Source organism: Coloeus monedula (assembly GCF_965178545.1).
Source record: "Coloeus monedula genome assembly, chromosome: 5".
Taxonomy (NCBI): domain Eukaryota; kingdom Metazoa; phylum Chordata; class Aves; order Passeriformes; family Corvidae; genus Coloeus; species Coloeus monedula.
Window position 1 is genome coordinate 48,875,430 of NC_138785.1, and position 14,958 is coordinate 48,890,387.

Below are 14,958 nucleotides of genomic sequence, written 5' to 3' on the forward strand. Positions count from 1 at the left end.
GACATGTGCCCAGCTAATTCTAATTTGTTTGTTTTTCCAAATGTGAACATGGGATTCTGTATTATATAATTTAGATATTAGACTGTACAGATTATAGTCAGATATTACATGATTACAGAGTTAATTGCTTTTATCTTCCAGCTACTGTCTTGTGGCCTGCTAGAAACATTGAAGTTCAGTGTTCTAGAGCTCCAAGAACACCTAGACACCTATAATGTCAAAAGAGAGGCAGCAGAACAGGTGAGTCTCTTGTATTTCGAAACAAAAGTATTAGAACCTGCTCATCAAGAAAATGTTTCAGGTCCTTATCTCTCATCACAGGTATCTAAACGTAAACTGTGGGAAAACACTTCTAAAATAAAATCCTGTTTCCTTTTCTTACTACTATGCTATGTGTATTATCTGAACCTGAGGGGTTTTTTTTACATGTAATTCATTTTTGTTGCACATATTTCTGAAACTGATTTTTAATATATAACACTGCACAAATCCACTAACAGTGGGAAAAGCACATTCCTAATTTAAAAGTCCTCTTTTAAAAATACTCAAATATTTCTAACATTAAGATCAATAAATAATGGATTTTTTAAATTTATGTTCTGCTTATTTTATTAGACTAGAGATTCACCTTCAGATTAAGACATTTACAGATAACTATCTATATGGGAATTAAGTGCATTAACACCCTTATTCAAGAATCAGGTCAATACAATAAAAGGAATCAAGAAAGCAGTGCATTTATCCTAATACAGATACTGGCTTGTTTAGCTGAATAATTCTTTAGACTTCTTTTTGGTGACTGAATCTCCACCAACAGTAATGGGGGTTATACAGCTGTGTCACACAGACTCAAATTCAGGGCTCATCTTACAGCTGGATCTCATTGAGGCTGATATTTATGTGTTGTTGAATAATGCAGTTTACTTTTCAAGGTATATGTTAGTGGTTATATCCTTTTTCTGAAGAAATGCAGTTTAGAAGTTGAAAATTTCTGTAGCAAGGGTTTGTATATTTGGTTTTGTGAACCTGTGTGTGAAGTTCAGAAAGTAAGATACTAACTTCAGTAAACTGAAACAGGTAAGATTTGTATTTCAAGATCCAAAAGAAGACATGGATCTACAATCAGTTTTGCAAAGAGAGGGAGAGAGAGAATATATGGGGTTTTTGTTCTAGAGAGATGCTGATTTCTAAGAAAATTGAACATGCTGAATTTTACTGATCTCAGCAGCCTGTGAAGCCATGACAATGGCGGTATAGACAAGTGTGAGTGATGCAAAAGAGAACCAGAATTCAAGCCATGATGCCTTGGCAGGGCTGTATTTTGCAGCACAAGTGGCTCCATGTTTCTTAATCATGCTGAGTTTATTAGGAAATTATGGCCTTTGCCTTGCAAAGATTGCTGACAGCTCATCTGTTGAATAGACTAGACATGCACTTTTTTGTGGAAAGGATCTCAAAAGACGTGGTTTCCTCTAAGCCAGTGCTAAAGTATGCCACGCAGCACTGTTAATGTAGATAAACTCTTGGTAGGATCCAGGCCAACATTTCTGCTAAAGAGTTGCTGCACTTGTTTGCCCTGCTCTGTGGTAATAACAATTTATTTGGTCTAATATAACGAGCTGCATTCTGCCATGTAGGCTTAATCAGAAACAAAGTGCTCATCTAATGACTTAAGATTATTTTACTCAATGTAATATTTAATGTCTGGCAATCTCCAATGCATAATGCTATCAGCACTCCTATGAGAGCATAATGTATTTCATTCCTCCTTTTAGAGAGCAGCACTGAGGCACAGAGGGTGATTTGCCCGCTGGTCATACAGGAAGATTTATGACAGAGTAAAAAGGGACTTGTGTGTGTGTGTGTGTGTAATTAGAACAATGACTATCCAAACATGGAGGAATTTTACATCAGCTCCCCATTTAACCTAGTTTATCACAGCAGTAACCAATGGTATTGTTTTGTTGATTTGTGAAAATATAACGAGCTAGAATTACATCCCTTTCAGATGGCCACGAATTCACGAAATGTTTCTTTAGCTAATTTTGCACTGCCACGTTTCATATTGACATAAATCCATGCTGGATATTAAGAACTTCTTTGTATTTTATTTTACTAGGTAAACAAATAAAAATATCAGTTTGATGGCCTCTGTCATTATATCATAGTGAAGGAGTTGTTTTTTCTGTCATAAGGGAGTCCAGTAACATGTTTCTGTGGTCAGCCTGTCTTCTGCCACAGATTTGTGAGTGACTGGAGCAGGACAAAGGTTCACAGGGTTAAAGGAATTGTTCTGAAACAACTGAGAGCATTTTGTCGGGGTTTTATTTTTATTTAATCATTTATGAATAAAAAGAAGCAGTACTAATAAGCAAGAAACATTTAGCTTTGACCAGTCATCTCTGACTCTTGATAGCATGTCATTTAGACAATTTACTGCGTTAAGTGGTTATTGAGCATGTTAATTTAGAAGTAGTGACTATCTCAGATAATTTACTTTTCTAAAACTTTTTTAGAAGTATTTCTTTAGCTGTTTACCCTCTTTTTCTATGGTGTATTGTATATTAAATGTAAACTAAGAATCTTCTAAGCTACTTCTTAGATATGTTTTATTCTTTTCTTACTCTGTCCTCTTGAACAGAGTATAGGGAATGATTGAACAAGACTTCCTCAAGTAAAATCTGAATTTCTGTTGTTGCATACAGTTCTGCTATGTATCCTATTAAATTTGAAAGTATTAAGGCAAAATGCTTAATCAGCTTAATGCAGACCCTTGCTTTTTTCATAGAAACACACAGAAAAAATATCAAATTAACTGGTTGGGCTGTTGTATAATAAAGTCAATAAAAATTAACAGATATTTAAATAAATGTAATTTGCATGTTAATCTGGTGTCCTCTAGAATCAACCACTAGAAAAATCTGTATGTTCATTTCTATAGTGAAAAACGGTTGTTTAAACTTTATCCTAATAGATGATGTTTGTCACTCTCAGTGTTGTGTGGTGTACAGGCATTCACATGAATCAGATTGAAAAAGTGAAGGCTTGGGCTGCAGTTGCTTGAAACTCTTGCCTATGCACCAAGATAAGACAGAAAGGTACCTATAGTATAGGGAGTTTACCATGTCTGTTAAGGGTTTAATCTGGCAAACCAACCTGTGCTTATGACCAAGACCAGCCCCAGATTTTCCTGTGTTATGCTTTCATCAACACTTTGTAGGAGATACATGGAGAAAACAGGAATTGATAAAGAGCAAACACATAAAGAAGGTTATTCTATCACACTATTCCCAAAGAAAAAAAATTAGATCTTTCTACCATGCTGAACATATATTCTGTAAAAATTCTTAGCAAATTAATTTTGTCCCCTTTTTGGAGCTATTGTTCTATTTTCTTGCAAGGAGACTGTTTGGACTTCATCTGTGTATTAGGGACAAAGACACTGAATCAGATAAATGTAATAGAAAATACAAGCTTATAAACACAGCATTCTAGGCACACCCTTTATTCACACTGGTTCTAAGATTTACAAAAGATCTTAAAAGGGCAGCGTGTGAAAATAAATACTAGCTGCCCAATTGCTGATCTGTTTGTTCCAGTGCAAACCTATTCCATCATTCCTGATGGATGCTGTCTGATAAAAAGAAAAATGAGATTTGCTGTGGATGTTGGTATCCATGTCACTAATTGAAACTGACACTGCGATGTTCAGAGAATTCCATTTCTCCTCTTGATGAGCACACAGGCCTAGTTAATTCACTAAGTAACCTTTATTAAATTGAGCAGATGGGAAATCACATTTTTCTTTTTCTTGCATCAGACAGAGGTTAGAAAAAGGTCACCAAGATTCCCCCTGAGATTCAAAGTACCAAACACATGCAGTAGGCTAAATTATTCTTCCTTGGATGTATAGAGCCTATTCTTCATTTCAGAAGATATTATGCACTCTCTCTCAACATGATGCATTCCCATTTCAGTAATACCCATGCTTGCAGTTGTTTGTACTGTACAGAAAAATATGCTAGGCCCTGTGTCAATGGGGTGATCAGGTTGTATTGTCCAAAAAGAACATATTTGATTCTGTAAATGCTTTGTAGTAACACAGATACTCATGTGAATGCCAGTACCCATGGAGGTTATTTTTTGAGAAATTTGCATGGTTGGTTTAAGGGTAGAAAAAGAGACTGCCCACTGAAATTAATAAACTTGTTGTCTGCTATAGGAACTGGAGTTAAATGCAGCCCTGAGTGGAACCTGCAGGTTTGCACTGTGTAGTGCAAGAATACTTCATCTCCTTGGCTTGTATGAATGGGAGGTGATGCTAAACTCCTGCTGGAGAATTTTGGTTTTTTTGTTCCATTCTGTAAACCTGCATTTACATCTACTTACACAGGAGAACTCTATTTCCTTCTGTTTCTAAAGTAGTCCCAAGAAATGTAACAGGCTTATTCTCTAATGTGAATTAGTAGTATATTTTAAAGGCTGATAAATCATGTTGGTGTAAACCTTGTGCCGGAAGTAAAGAGAGGGATGTTTCTGCTTCCACCCTCTCACATTTTCCTGTAACAGTATCAATTCAGTCATGGGTTAGTATTTATGCTGAAGTGTACTATCTCCGTCTTGGGTAATGAAGGCTACAGGAAAATTACAACACAAGGGACACAATAAAAGCTACAAAGTGATTTATCAGAGTGGGTACTGCAAACAACATTGGTAAACAACTGATTTCATATCACAATTTCTTATGTTACCCGAGATTGTACAAGACAAAGTGTCTTAAGCAGTTTTAGCACAGTCTTCAGTTTGCTCTGTTTCAGAAGATGTTTAATCTTGTTTTTATTTATTTTGCAGTGGCTAGAAGACTGCAAAAGGACATTTGGTACTGATGATGGTATTCATGGGACTAACACAGATGCCCAGGTAGGTGTATGTCATTTATGAGTCTCAGGATATGAGATTAAAAATCATCTTTATGACACAAAAATTCTAATACTTGTAGAGAGATTAAAAATGTATGAAAAGCTTTTCATTTCAGTTATCATCCTATCTTTTGGAAACTCAGAGTCTCATGAAGTGGTAATAAGAATGGGTCTTCTTAATAAAAGCTGGCAATCTGTCTTGGGTTCTAGACTTAATAACACTGAGTAGATAAGCAGACTAGATACCATCTGTGTACCAGCAAGTCAGCTTTTCTGCTGCTGTTTCTAGAAGAAAAAAAGATTAATATTCTGGTTATATGCTCAGATACATTGTCTACTCAAAAACTTCTGTTGAATTTAATATAGTTAGTACTATAGAACTACATAAGACCTTTCTGGAGCCAATTTGGGTGAGAAGGAACAGGGAGTAAAGTAGCAGTATAGCAGAAAGCTCATAAAACACTTCTGTCAAAATATTATCTAACAATAGGTTAAGTAACCATTAATATTAGTTGAATATTTTGTATGTATTTGCATGGCAGTCATCCATGTTTAATACTACTAATTGCTATAGTAAGTGATAGCTTTTCCCCAAATGGACTAGGACTGGGGGTTTTTTAAAATAGAATAGCTACATAATATTGATACGGTAAAAAAAGAAAATCCAAAACCCGACATTAGCAGGTACCAGGAATCTGCCATCTGAAGTACAGTGGTAAGGACAGTGAAAGATGTAAGAGAGTACTGCAGGTGGCAGATGAACTTACCTTTTCACAGTGACAGTTTGACAAAAACCTCAAATCCAAGCTGATTGATATTTCTTTTATTCAATTGAAATATTCATTGATGCACTTGGTCATGTTTCTGCTGCTGAAGATGTAGTCTTCAGGAACAGAAATGTCTGCTGTATCTTTGGACTATTTCTTCTTTTATACAGTTTTCTTTTGCTGTTCTTCATATATATATATACATACATGTTTGGGGTTTTTTAATTCAATCACAAAATGTGCCTCAGTTTCTAGAGCAGTGAACATCTGATAATATACTGTTAATTTTTATACTGCACTGAAGTTGCACATTTAAAAAAAAAAAAGTGGATAATCTTAGCTAATATAAAACCCGCAAAATAATGTGCTACCATTTGGAAGGACTTTTGTCTTGCCTATGAACACATACTTTAGTGTATTTTACACTAAGTATACATGTTTGTATACTGACTGGTATATCTTTAGAAATAGATATAACAACAATTACTATTACAATACAGTACATGCTGTATATATTAATAAAAAAATTTATGTATTTCAGTTCATACTTACAATTTGGTTTACATACACCAAGAAACTGTTCTAACATTTAGTTGTCAGAACAGAACCATTCTTGCCATGAACGTAAGTGTTACTGTTCCTACTGTATAGCTGGGGGAACAAAGAAATGGAAGACAAGCAACATGCAGGCTTTTGAATAGCTTGTACAGAGAATCCATGATTCCCCAGCAAGGCAGTTTGGCCTATCTTCTCTGTTTCTGCAAGGCTTGAAGATAGCCTCTGAAAAGGAGTTTGTGACCAATCACACTGATGATTATTTGTGGGGACCTGTTTTGATTTTGGTTTTTAATCCTAGCCTGTGAGGGAGGCGTGCTGGTAATTTTTTAAAAGTCCTTGTAAATGGAATGTGGGGCTGCTAAGTCTAAGCAGTCAACCAGTTAATGCTAAAAATGTGTGTTATCTTGCTCAGGAAAACAGATATTTTTCATTCACTAACACAAATAAGATTTTCTTACTAATTTTTAGCACCGTGGTCCATACAGCTAAGAAAGAGCAAGATTAATTCTGTTCTGGCTTGTGCTTTGCCAGCAGACTTGCAAGTAAATCCAATTATTCAGTTCTGGCTATTAGCACAAGCAAGCCTGAAAGAATGCATCTGGATTCTGGCTAGACTGTTTCTACAGGACAGGCAGGTAGAAATATCAGATTATTTCTCAAGTAAGCATGTATGTGAAAGACACTGAAGCAGTACAAAACCATTTTTAAAAGAAAACCTCTCTTGAATTTTTAAAAGGTAGCTATCAAGGTGTGATTTGCAGGAAAGAGATTAATTATGGCTTGCAGTAATAATGAGACTTGGCTTTAAGACCACTACTACTTAATGACTAAAATTATTAAATAGTCAACCCTGCCATTTCTCAAAATCTGATTCTCTGTGCTTCATTGAAGTGAGTCATTGAATGCATGTTAACTTCTGCAGTTCAAGATCTTATGTCTTCAGTGTTCTGTGGATCAGAAGTTTTCACTTACAAATAATTGTGCTGTGTATATAATAGCACAGAGTGCAGAACAAAACCATGCAGTGCAACAAAAACATGCAGTGTTTATAACCTGTGAAGCACACAGTATGTAGCTTACTATAACATCATGTACAGCTATGTGCTTAGAAAAGCTCAGCTGCTTCTGTCTGTTGGGAGTCAGACATCTTCATATGTTTTGCTCTCAGGCACATGGTGTGATTCCAGTGGGGTTGTTCTGTGCAGGGCCAGGAGTTGGGCTTAAGTGATCCTTGTAGATCCCTTCCAACTCAGGATATTCTATGATTCTGTGATCTGGTTTGCTATGACCACTGTACGTGCCTAAGTGCCATCAATACGCTTAGTGCTGTACAAAGCACAGGAGTGGTGAAGTACATGTTCCTAGTCTGACAAATATATTTTCTGGCTATTTCTCTCCCTATTCCTCTTCCCCAAACATTTTTTTTTTTAATGGCTTGTAAAAACCAAGTGCAATTACATTACAGAAATCTCTCAGAGGTGTTGAGAATTGAGTTTTAGCAAACCCAAGAATTTCTAAACTGATTCAGAATCCAAATTAACCTCGCATCTCCAATTTTAAAATGCAATATTTTTGCTTAAATTGTTGTGATACAGAACAAGTAAGAAGCATTGTACAGATGTTCAGACCTAAGTGTCCTTGATTTTGATTACCTTAAATTTGTGCACCTTTCAGACTACACAAGGTATAAAGACCAGACAGGGTTTTAAGAGTGTTACCGATGCTGTGGGACAACAAAGCCAATACTGTCTATCTTTAGTTATAGCAGCAAGTAATTTTACACCAAATTCAGCCTGTTAATTTTTTTTTTTTTACATTCAGGATATATTTGGAGCATGTTACTTGTATTTCTTCCTCCATTTTACCTGGGACATCTTTTACCCTAATTAAGATTATTTCCTACACTAATTCTTGCTCTTTTTTCTTTCTTTGTATTTTTGTGACCTGCTCATCTTCTTGCTTAGCAAATGGAAATTCTAGCAGTAAGTGACAGTTCTTGATTTATCAAATACTTAACCAAGCCAGTCACCAAACTAGTCTCCATCTGTCTTGTCCATTTGTGAAATAATGATGTCTTGTCCTAGACTATTACAGAAATGCTGTGTGCTTCAGTTTTGCATCATCTAACCCATTAGACTGTTGGTCCTTTGTAGATAATAGGATCCTGTAGTTAGTAGAATGTTATAAAGATTATTCCATTAGCACTAGCTTTTATGTCTGTATGTGAAGCAGTATTAACACTGTCTGCACTTCTGACCAGTGTTTTAGAGGCATAAAAATGGAAGCAAGACAGTGTGTAAGTTAATACTGCTATTTCATTTGCTTAAGAATATATAATGTGTTATTTTCTAAAGAAGAATAAGGGCTACCTTTTATAAAGAAAACATTTTTCTTGCCTCCAGGAATGGAATTATTTTCCTCCTACTCTGTCAGGCAGTGTAAGCTAAGGGCCAGGTTATATACTGTGCTTACAATACAAATATTAATGTATATGAAAGATCCTATACTTATGGACCACAACTGCTTCTTTTGGATATTAGATCTTGAATTTAAAACAGTAAAATATCAACAATAAAAGTAAGTGATCTATGAAACTCTTACCTTGTTTTTGAGACATGAAATCTTTAAATGTTCCAGACATTTCAAAATGCCTTTTGAATCACTTCACATCCCACTCCACCCCCCTTCTTGGAAATGTAACTTATTAAAAAGTGAACTTTAAATCTATGTAAGATGCTACTTTTAAATCTAGAACTGAGTGAAGCTTTCACCTGCTTTTCATTAGCTTACCATATGTTAGCTTCTGAATATTTTTGGCATTTTCTTTAGTAACCAAATTAACTACTTTTAATTTTGCACACTCTATACTGAAGAAGTTGTGATTTATTGTCTCTTGTACTGGAAGAGGTTTGCAGTTCCTGAATATAATAGTGTTGTTTATATTTGTAGGAGTTGGAGTTGTGTCGGAGGCTATACAAGTTGCATTTCCAGTTGCTGCTTCTCTTCCAAGCCTATTGCAAACTCATCAGTCAAGTAAAAACAATCAAGAAAGAAGCAGAGGTAATGAAAACCATGCCACTCGGCTAGTAATTGTTGACATTTTAAAAGCAGACAATTTAAAATACGTTTTGATAATGCTTTCATCAGTGGGATATCTTTTTAGAAACTCGACGAGGGTTCCAGCTGTTTTATAGCCAATTAATAAAATATTTAAGTAGAGCTTACAAAAATTCCCTGAGATGTTCAATTACCTGTGTTGATTTTTGTACAGCTTGAAAGCTCTTTAAAAAAAGACAAGAATGTAGGGAGTCCAGTGATGAGGATTTTAAATATTTCAGTAGCACTCCTGGTGTATTCTAATCAAGCTACAATCAAGGCACTTCAACTCCACTCAACGGAGCTCTGTGGTGAAAGCCCCTTTCCATTGCCCTGGTGTTTCCTATAACAAACATCATCGCTTGCTACCAACTGATTCATTTAACTGTCATTTCAGCCACCATTCAATTACTCTGCAACCTTAGTCCCCATCCTAAACAGTTAGTGCATTCTAGACCTCTTATGCCTGATTTTTAGTTGTAGTAACTTCAGAAGTAAAAGGTGTCTTTCAGCTGTGCACGTGTAGTACATACATGCTGTTAATCGAGTTGCGTGCATTATGATATTAATAATGTCTTCTGTAAGTTCTCCCCTGGGTCTGGAATGCAATAAACGGGGGTAGCAGAAAAAAAAAAACTAGGTCTTGCTTGATATAGAAGGGAGGAACATGAAACACCTTAGTGAAAGTCTTTGGTTTATGAGTAGCTTCAGAAAAAAACTGAGCATGTTCCTCACTTGTATTTCCAGATTTTTGTAGAGGCTGCAAATAAGTTTGTGTTTGAAGAATGTTGTGGAAAGTTGGCATCACATCAGTCCCACTTCTTGCCTAAGTTAGTCAGATGCAGAATCATGTTCTGCCTTGTGTTTTACTCAGGCCTTGCAGCTAAAGCCAAAGATAATATTATATACACTGGCTGTGCTACTGTGCTGGGTTACCAGTCTTCCATATATTTTCCTTCGTATTTAAGATGTCTTTATAATGGCACCATTGCTGTCATACTTTTCTGAAATGTTTAATTCTTTTTGTCAGTTCGTTATTAAGTAATGTGGGGAGAAAATAAATTTACTTTTTGAATTAAATTTTAAAGGAACTAAGATGGAAACTTCATCGGGGAAAGCCCAAATACTTGACATGCATGCTTGGGCCATTAAATTAACTGTATACTTAAGCAACTGCAGAAAATATTTGGGTGTTCTTTTTCTATTTCTCATTATTGCATTGAGGAGGAAAAATAAAAATCTGATCTTCTGAAAATTAATTTGGCTGAAAACATATTTAAACATGAAAAGATAACTTTTACCTGTTTTAGGTAATAAACATGTCTGAAGAACTTGCTCTTTTGGAGAGCTGCCTGAAAGAGGCCGAGGCGGTGTCTGAGAGTAGTATCGAAGAAATTGAAATTGCAGAGGCTTCCCAAGCTAGCACAGAAACAGCTATTCACTCTCTCATTGAATCCCTGAGAAACAAGGAGTTTGTGTCAGCTGTGGCACAGGTCAAGGCTTTCAGGTAAGTTTTTAAGGATTGCTTTCAGATCTTGAGTTTCTTAATAGACCTTCTAAAATTAAAAACAGAGATAGGCACTATTCCTTTTTTCTTCAGTTCTTGCTGGATGTCCTTGTAGAAAAGGACAAATACTGTTGCTTCATTACAGCTTGTCTTTTTCTTAAAATAATTAAAAAAAAATAAAAATCTGTTTTAGTAGTACTTGTTCTTTAGAATTTACCTCTGAGAAATGATACTGTTACGTACCTGGACTATGGAAGAAACATTTCTCTATGTCTTTTGTTCAAATATCTGCTTAAAGAACAAAAATACTTAAACTTTTGATTTTTAAATAGAAATTGCATGTTATTTTCTCTTGCATTTTCCTGTCTTCTGTTCAAATGTCTGTTTAAAGAACATTTGAACATTCAAATTTTTTTTAATGTTTAAATCCAAACGGTGTGTTTACAGATCTATTTGGCCCCACGACATCTTTGGCAGTTCTGAAGATGACCCAGTTCAGACATTGCTGCACATCTATTTCCGTCATCAGACACTTGGCCAAACGGGCAGCTTTGCAGTAGTAGGCTCCAACCAAGATATGTCTGAAGCCAGCTCAAAACTGATGGAACTTAATCTAGAAATTCGAGAGTCTCTCCGTATGGTGCAATCCTGTCAGCTTCTAGGGAAGATCAAACCAGGAATAAATCTTGTCACCACTGGATTCTGAATAACTGTCATTTAGAAAAGAACTGATGATGAAGACACTTCAGACTATTATTGAGCACCTTTCACAAAAAAAAAAACAAAAACAAACCTCCAGCAATCTTGACAACCAACACACTTTTATCACAGCAAGAAACTCTTCATCAGAAGTAAAACCCTGAAAATTGAAGTGAACATCCTACTTGACTGCTCTTTCTACACAGCAGCCTGTGTGGCAGTAGTATTTTTTTATTAAATTTATGTATAAAAACTACATGAAAGGAAAAGGGCTTAAATGCAATGCATACCATATGCATTATTTTCTGTTGTAACAGAACTATAACTGATGTTTGCAGTAACAGCCTCTACAGGTTGAATCAGTATCGCAGGTGGGATGAGGCTAAAATCAAGGCTCATTTATTTTGGCTGAAGACCTGCAAGGCTTCCTGGCTTTCCAGCAGTAGTAGATAAAATCATCAACACCTAATGAGACACTTAGCAACGTCATGAAGAATGTGCAGTCAAACATGAGTAGAATGACAAATGACTGCAAAAAACATTGACTTCTCGGTGTTTTATTTGCTTTTGTTGTCTGTAATAAGGAAATGATGTGTGTAAGTTAGAATGTATGGCTATGTGACAGTTGTTTTTTGAAGGTGTGGATGATTGTTAAATAAGGTCCCAGAGCATGCTTAAAAGAGCTGCAAGATTATTTTTGAAGAAATTTTATTTTATTAGATCTAATCCTCATAGTGTGTAAATGTTAGGACATTTAATAATATTTTAAACTGGGATTTCCCAGTGATTCTAAAAGAAATAATATATCTGTTAACTTTATTGGAATGCTGCTCAGTTCTCTGACCAGTGCTTATGTTACAAATATTGATAACAACTAACCAAAAAGTAGCTGCCTGCAGAGACTTTAAAATGTATATTAAAGATATATGCTGCCCATCAGCAATTCTCATTAGAAGTTAACTTATTTTATTCTGTATATATTCTAGAAACTGTATAGTGCAAAACCAGTATTTTTCTTGTAAATTTGTGCAATGCACTGTTAAAACAGTAGGTGTATAAAGCTATGAGGAGAAGGGGGCGTTCCCTGGTAGTCACATGCAGTACTTGCAGTCTGAGTAGCCTGCAGGGTTTGAAGAGTTTGAATGCACATATATGCATCTTCATGACTCAACTGAAGCCTAAGGAATTGGGACTATATAGAGAAAAAAAACAAACAAACAACCAAAAATAAACCCTGACTACTAAGACATGCAAACAGGCAATATACTCATAGTTCAGTGTCAAACTGGATTCTGTTGAAACCTATAGCATTTTGTAGGAAAAAAAAAAAAAAGCAGAAGAAAAAAAAAACAGAAAAAAAAGAATGTAGTCCCACAATTCCTGTGATTTGAAAGGAACACCCAGTATTTTTATATACATCTCTTACCCACTGTGATTTTTTTTAATGGGCTCTAATTCCAGAGTTTAGAATGTAGAATTGAAATTCTTAGCTCTGCCTTTTTGGGGGAATTAGGCTCCACTAGAAATGTAATTATGCTGAAATGCATTAATTGAAGGCACTGTGCACACTGTTGGACTGCTGACAGTAGTTATGTTATCCTAACAAGTTCTGTAACTGGTCAAGGCACATCCATATTCACTGTATTTTTTTTCCCTGTCCCTGATAAAATTGAATTATTTTGATGGTTTTGTGGTACTGTAGATGGTGTTCTTAATTATTTAACTAGTATTTACCGGGGATAAGTAGTTTTATTTAGGGGTGCATTACACTTTTATTTACATCATCTTTTACCAGCTTTTTTTGTAAAAATAAAAGACATTGTATCTGTCATTTTGTGTATTTTTACAAGCTAGAGTTTAAATACTTTAGCTACACAGATTAAACACTGACAGCAGAGGCCTGGGTGCCCTGAAGTAATTTTTTTCCTCTTATGTCCTGTCATTGCAGCAGCATTTTTTCCTAGGCATCTTCTGAAGCTGCTGATAGATTTATCATGAAACTCAAACCTGAATTCATATATGGAATTCCTTATGTTATACATCTCCTTTCATTTATAATGGCTAGTGGAACCTGCCCTATGGAACAGAATCATGTTAGGGTGTCTTTTGGTATTGCTTTAATTTCATGAAGCTTTTCAAAAAGTATTCCTCAACTACTGCATGAGCTGTTACCCTGCATTACCTGGTGCCAGGTCTGTGCCAAATCTGAAGCTATGGTAAAGCTGTCTAGAAATAAGCAAAACATCAGACACCTCATGTAAGATGCAGAAAATACAGCACTGACCGAGCTAACATGTGCAACAGAATCCCTTAATGAAAAAGCTGTACAGGGCAAGTTCAGGATAGCTTTGAAGAACTGGCAGTATGAAGGCTATTCCTTTCCACTTGGCATTATCACATAGGTCAGGAGTAGCTTTCCTTCTTCCTGCTGAGTCTAGGAATCAGTGCCCACAGTCAGTGTGTGCTGCCATGGACATGACATGGCAGTAAAGCTGAAAAGGAACTAGAAAGTACAGAATTGTACTTTGGCAGCAGCAGTAAAAAGCATTGAACATATTGATGTAAGAGGGATGACACGTAGAATTACTCTGGAACTGCAGAATGCTACAGGATTAAGGAAAGCTTGTTTAATATGGCTGCCCACTGCATTGTACTCCTCCAGCCATAGAGCCTTGTAGTAGCTGATGAAAGCAGGGGTGGCTCCTTGCTGCTGCCTACCACTTGGAGCCTTCATCAGCTCCTTGCTTGATCAGTTGCTGCTGAAGCACAACATCCAGTTCACATCAGCTAGGCCTGTTCTACATCTTACCAAGCAGGACCAACTGCTGCTTTGACTGTAGTTCACAGAGATGACAGCCCTTAAGTTGTACTAAATATCACTTTGGGTTAGTTCTGATAATCACATAAGAGTTACCATATTCACAGAAGTAATCCTCAAAGCAATATTTTGTGAGGATTCCTGTATAAATCAGAAGCATTCAACTGCTCATATTGCCATGACTTCAATAGTGACATGGCACAGGGCTTCAGTTCTCTGACTCATTACCAACGTGCACAGAGTCATCACAGTTTCTCACCGCACACATCGGGAACAGACTATAGCCATTAGAATGGGAAGGCACACAGGAAAACATTGAAGAACGTCCTTGGAGGGGAATAAGCTCAGAAATAAAGACATCCCAGATCAGAGCTATAACAGCCAACTGAGGCAGTGTGGCCAGGTGGCTGCAGAGAGGGCCCCAGGTGCATTCCTCAAGCTGGAGGCTTGCCACTGCTCATCACAGTAACTACAGGTGAGTACAAGGCACATGAATCTACAAGATAACACTGCCCAGCTGCAGGGGTGCTTTTCAAATTAAACAGGGCAAGGATGGAACTTGCTGTGAAAGTCTTGAGTGAGCTGGTAAAACAA

At 36.2% G+C, this 14,958-nt stretch overlaps 1 protein-coding gene across 7 annotated transcripts in view; it reads left to right on the forward strand.

The window, feature by feature from the left end:
- The window catches only part of FRYL (FRY like transcription coactivator), a 164,199-nt gene extending 150,970 nt beyond the window's left edge, over positions 1–13,229 (forward strand). For 6 of the 7 annotated variants that reach the window (XM_082282117.1, XM_082282118.1, XM_082282116.1 and 3 more), the window contains 6 exons: positions 142–240; positions 4,852–4,920; positions 8,209–8,226; positions 9,194–9,304; positions 10,651–10,847; positions 11,295–13,229. In XM_082282117.1, the coding sequence (XP_082138243.1) occupies positions 142–240; positions 4,852–4,920; positions 8,209–8,226; positions 9,194–9,304; positions 10,651–10,847; positions 11,295–11,553 (753 nt within the window). In that variant the 3' untranslated portion in view covers positions 11,554–13,229. The remainder of the gene's footprint in view (positions 1–141; positions 241–4,851; positions 4,921–8,208; positions 8,227–9,193; positions 9,305–10,650; positions 10,848–11,294) is intronic. The other variant, XM_082282115.1, reaches the window with a different exon arrangement.
- The last annotated feature ends 1,729 nt before the right edge of the window (positions 13,230–14,958 follow it).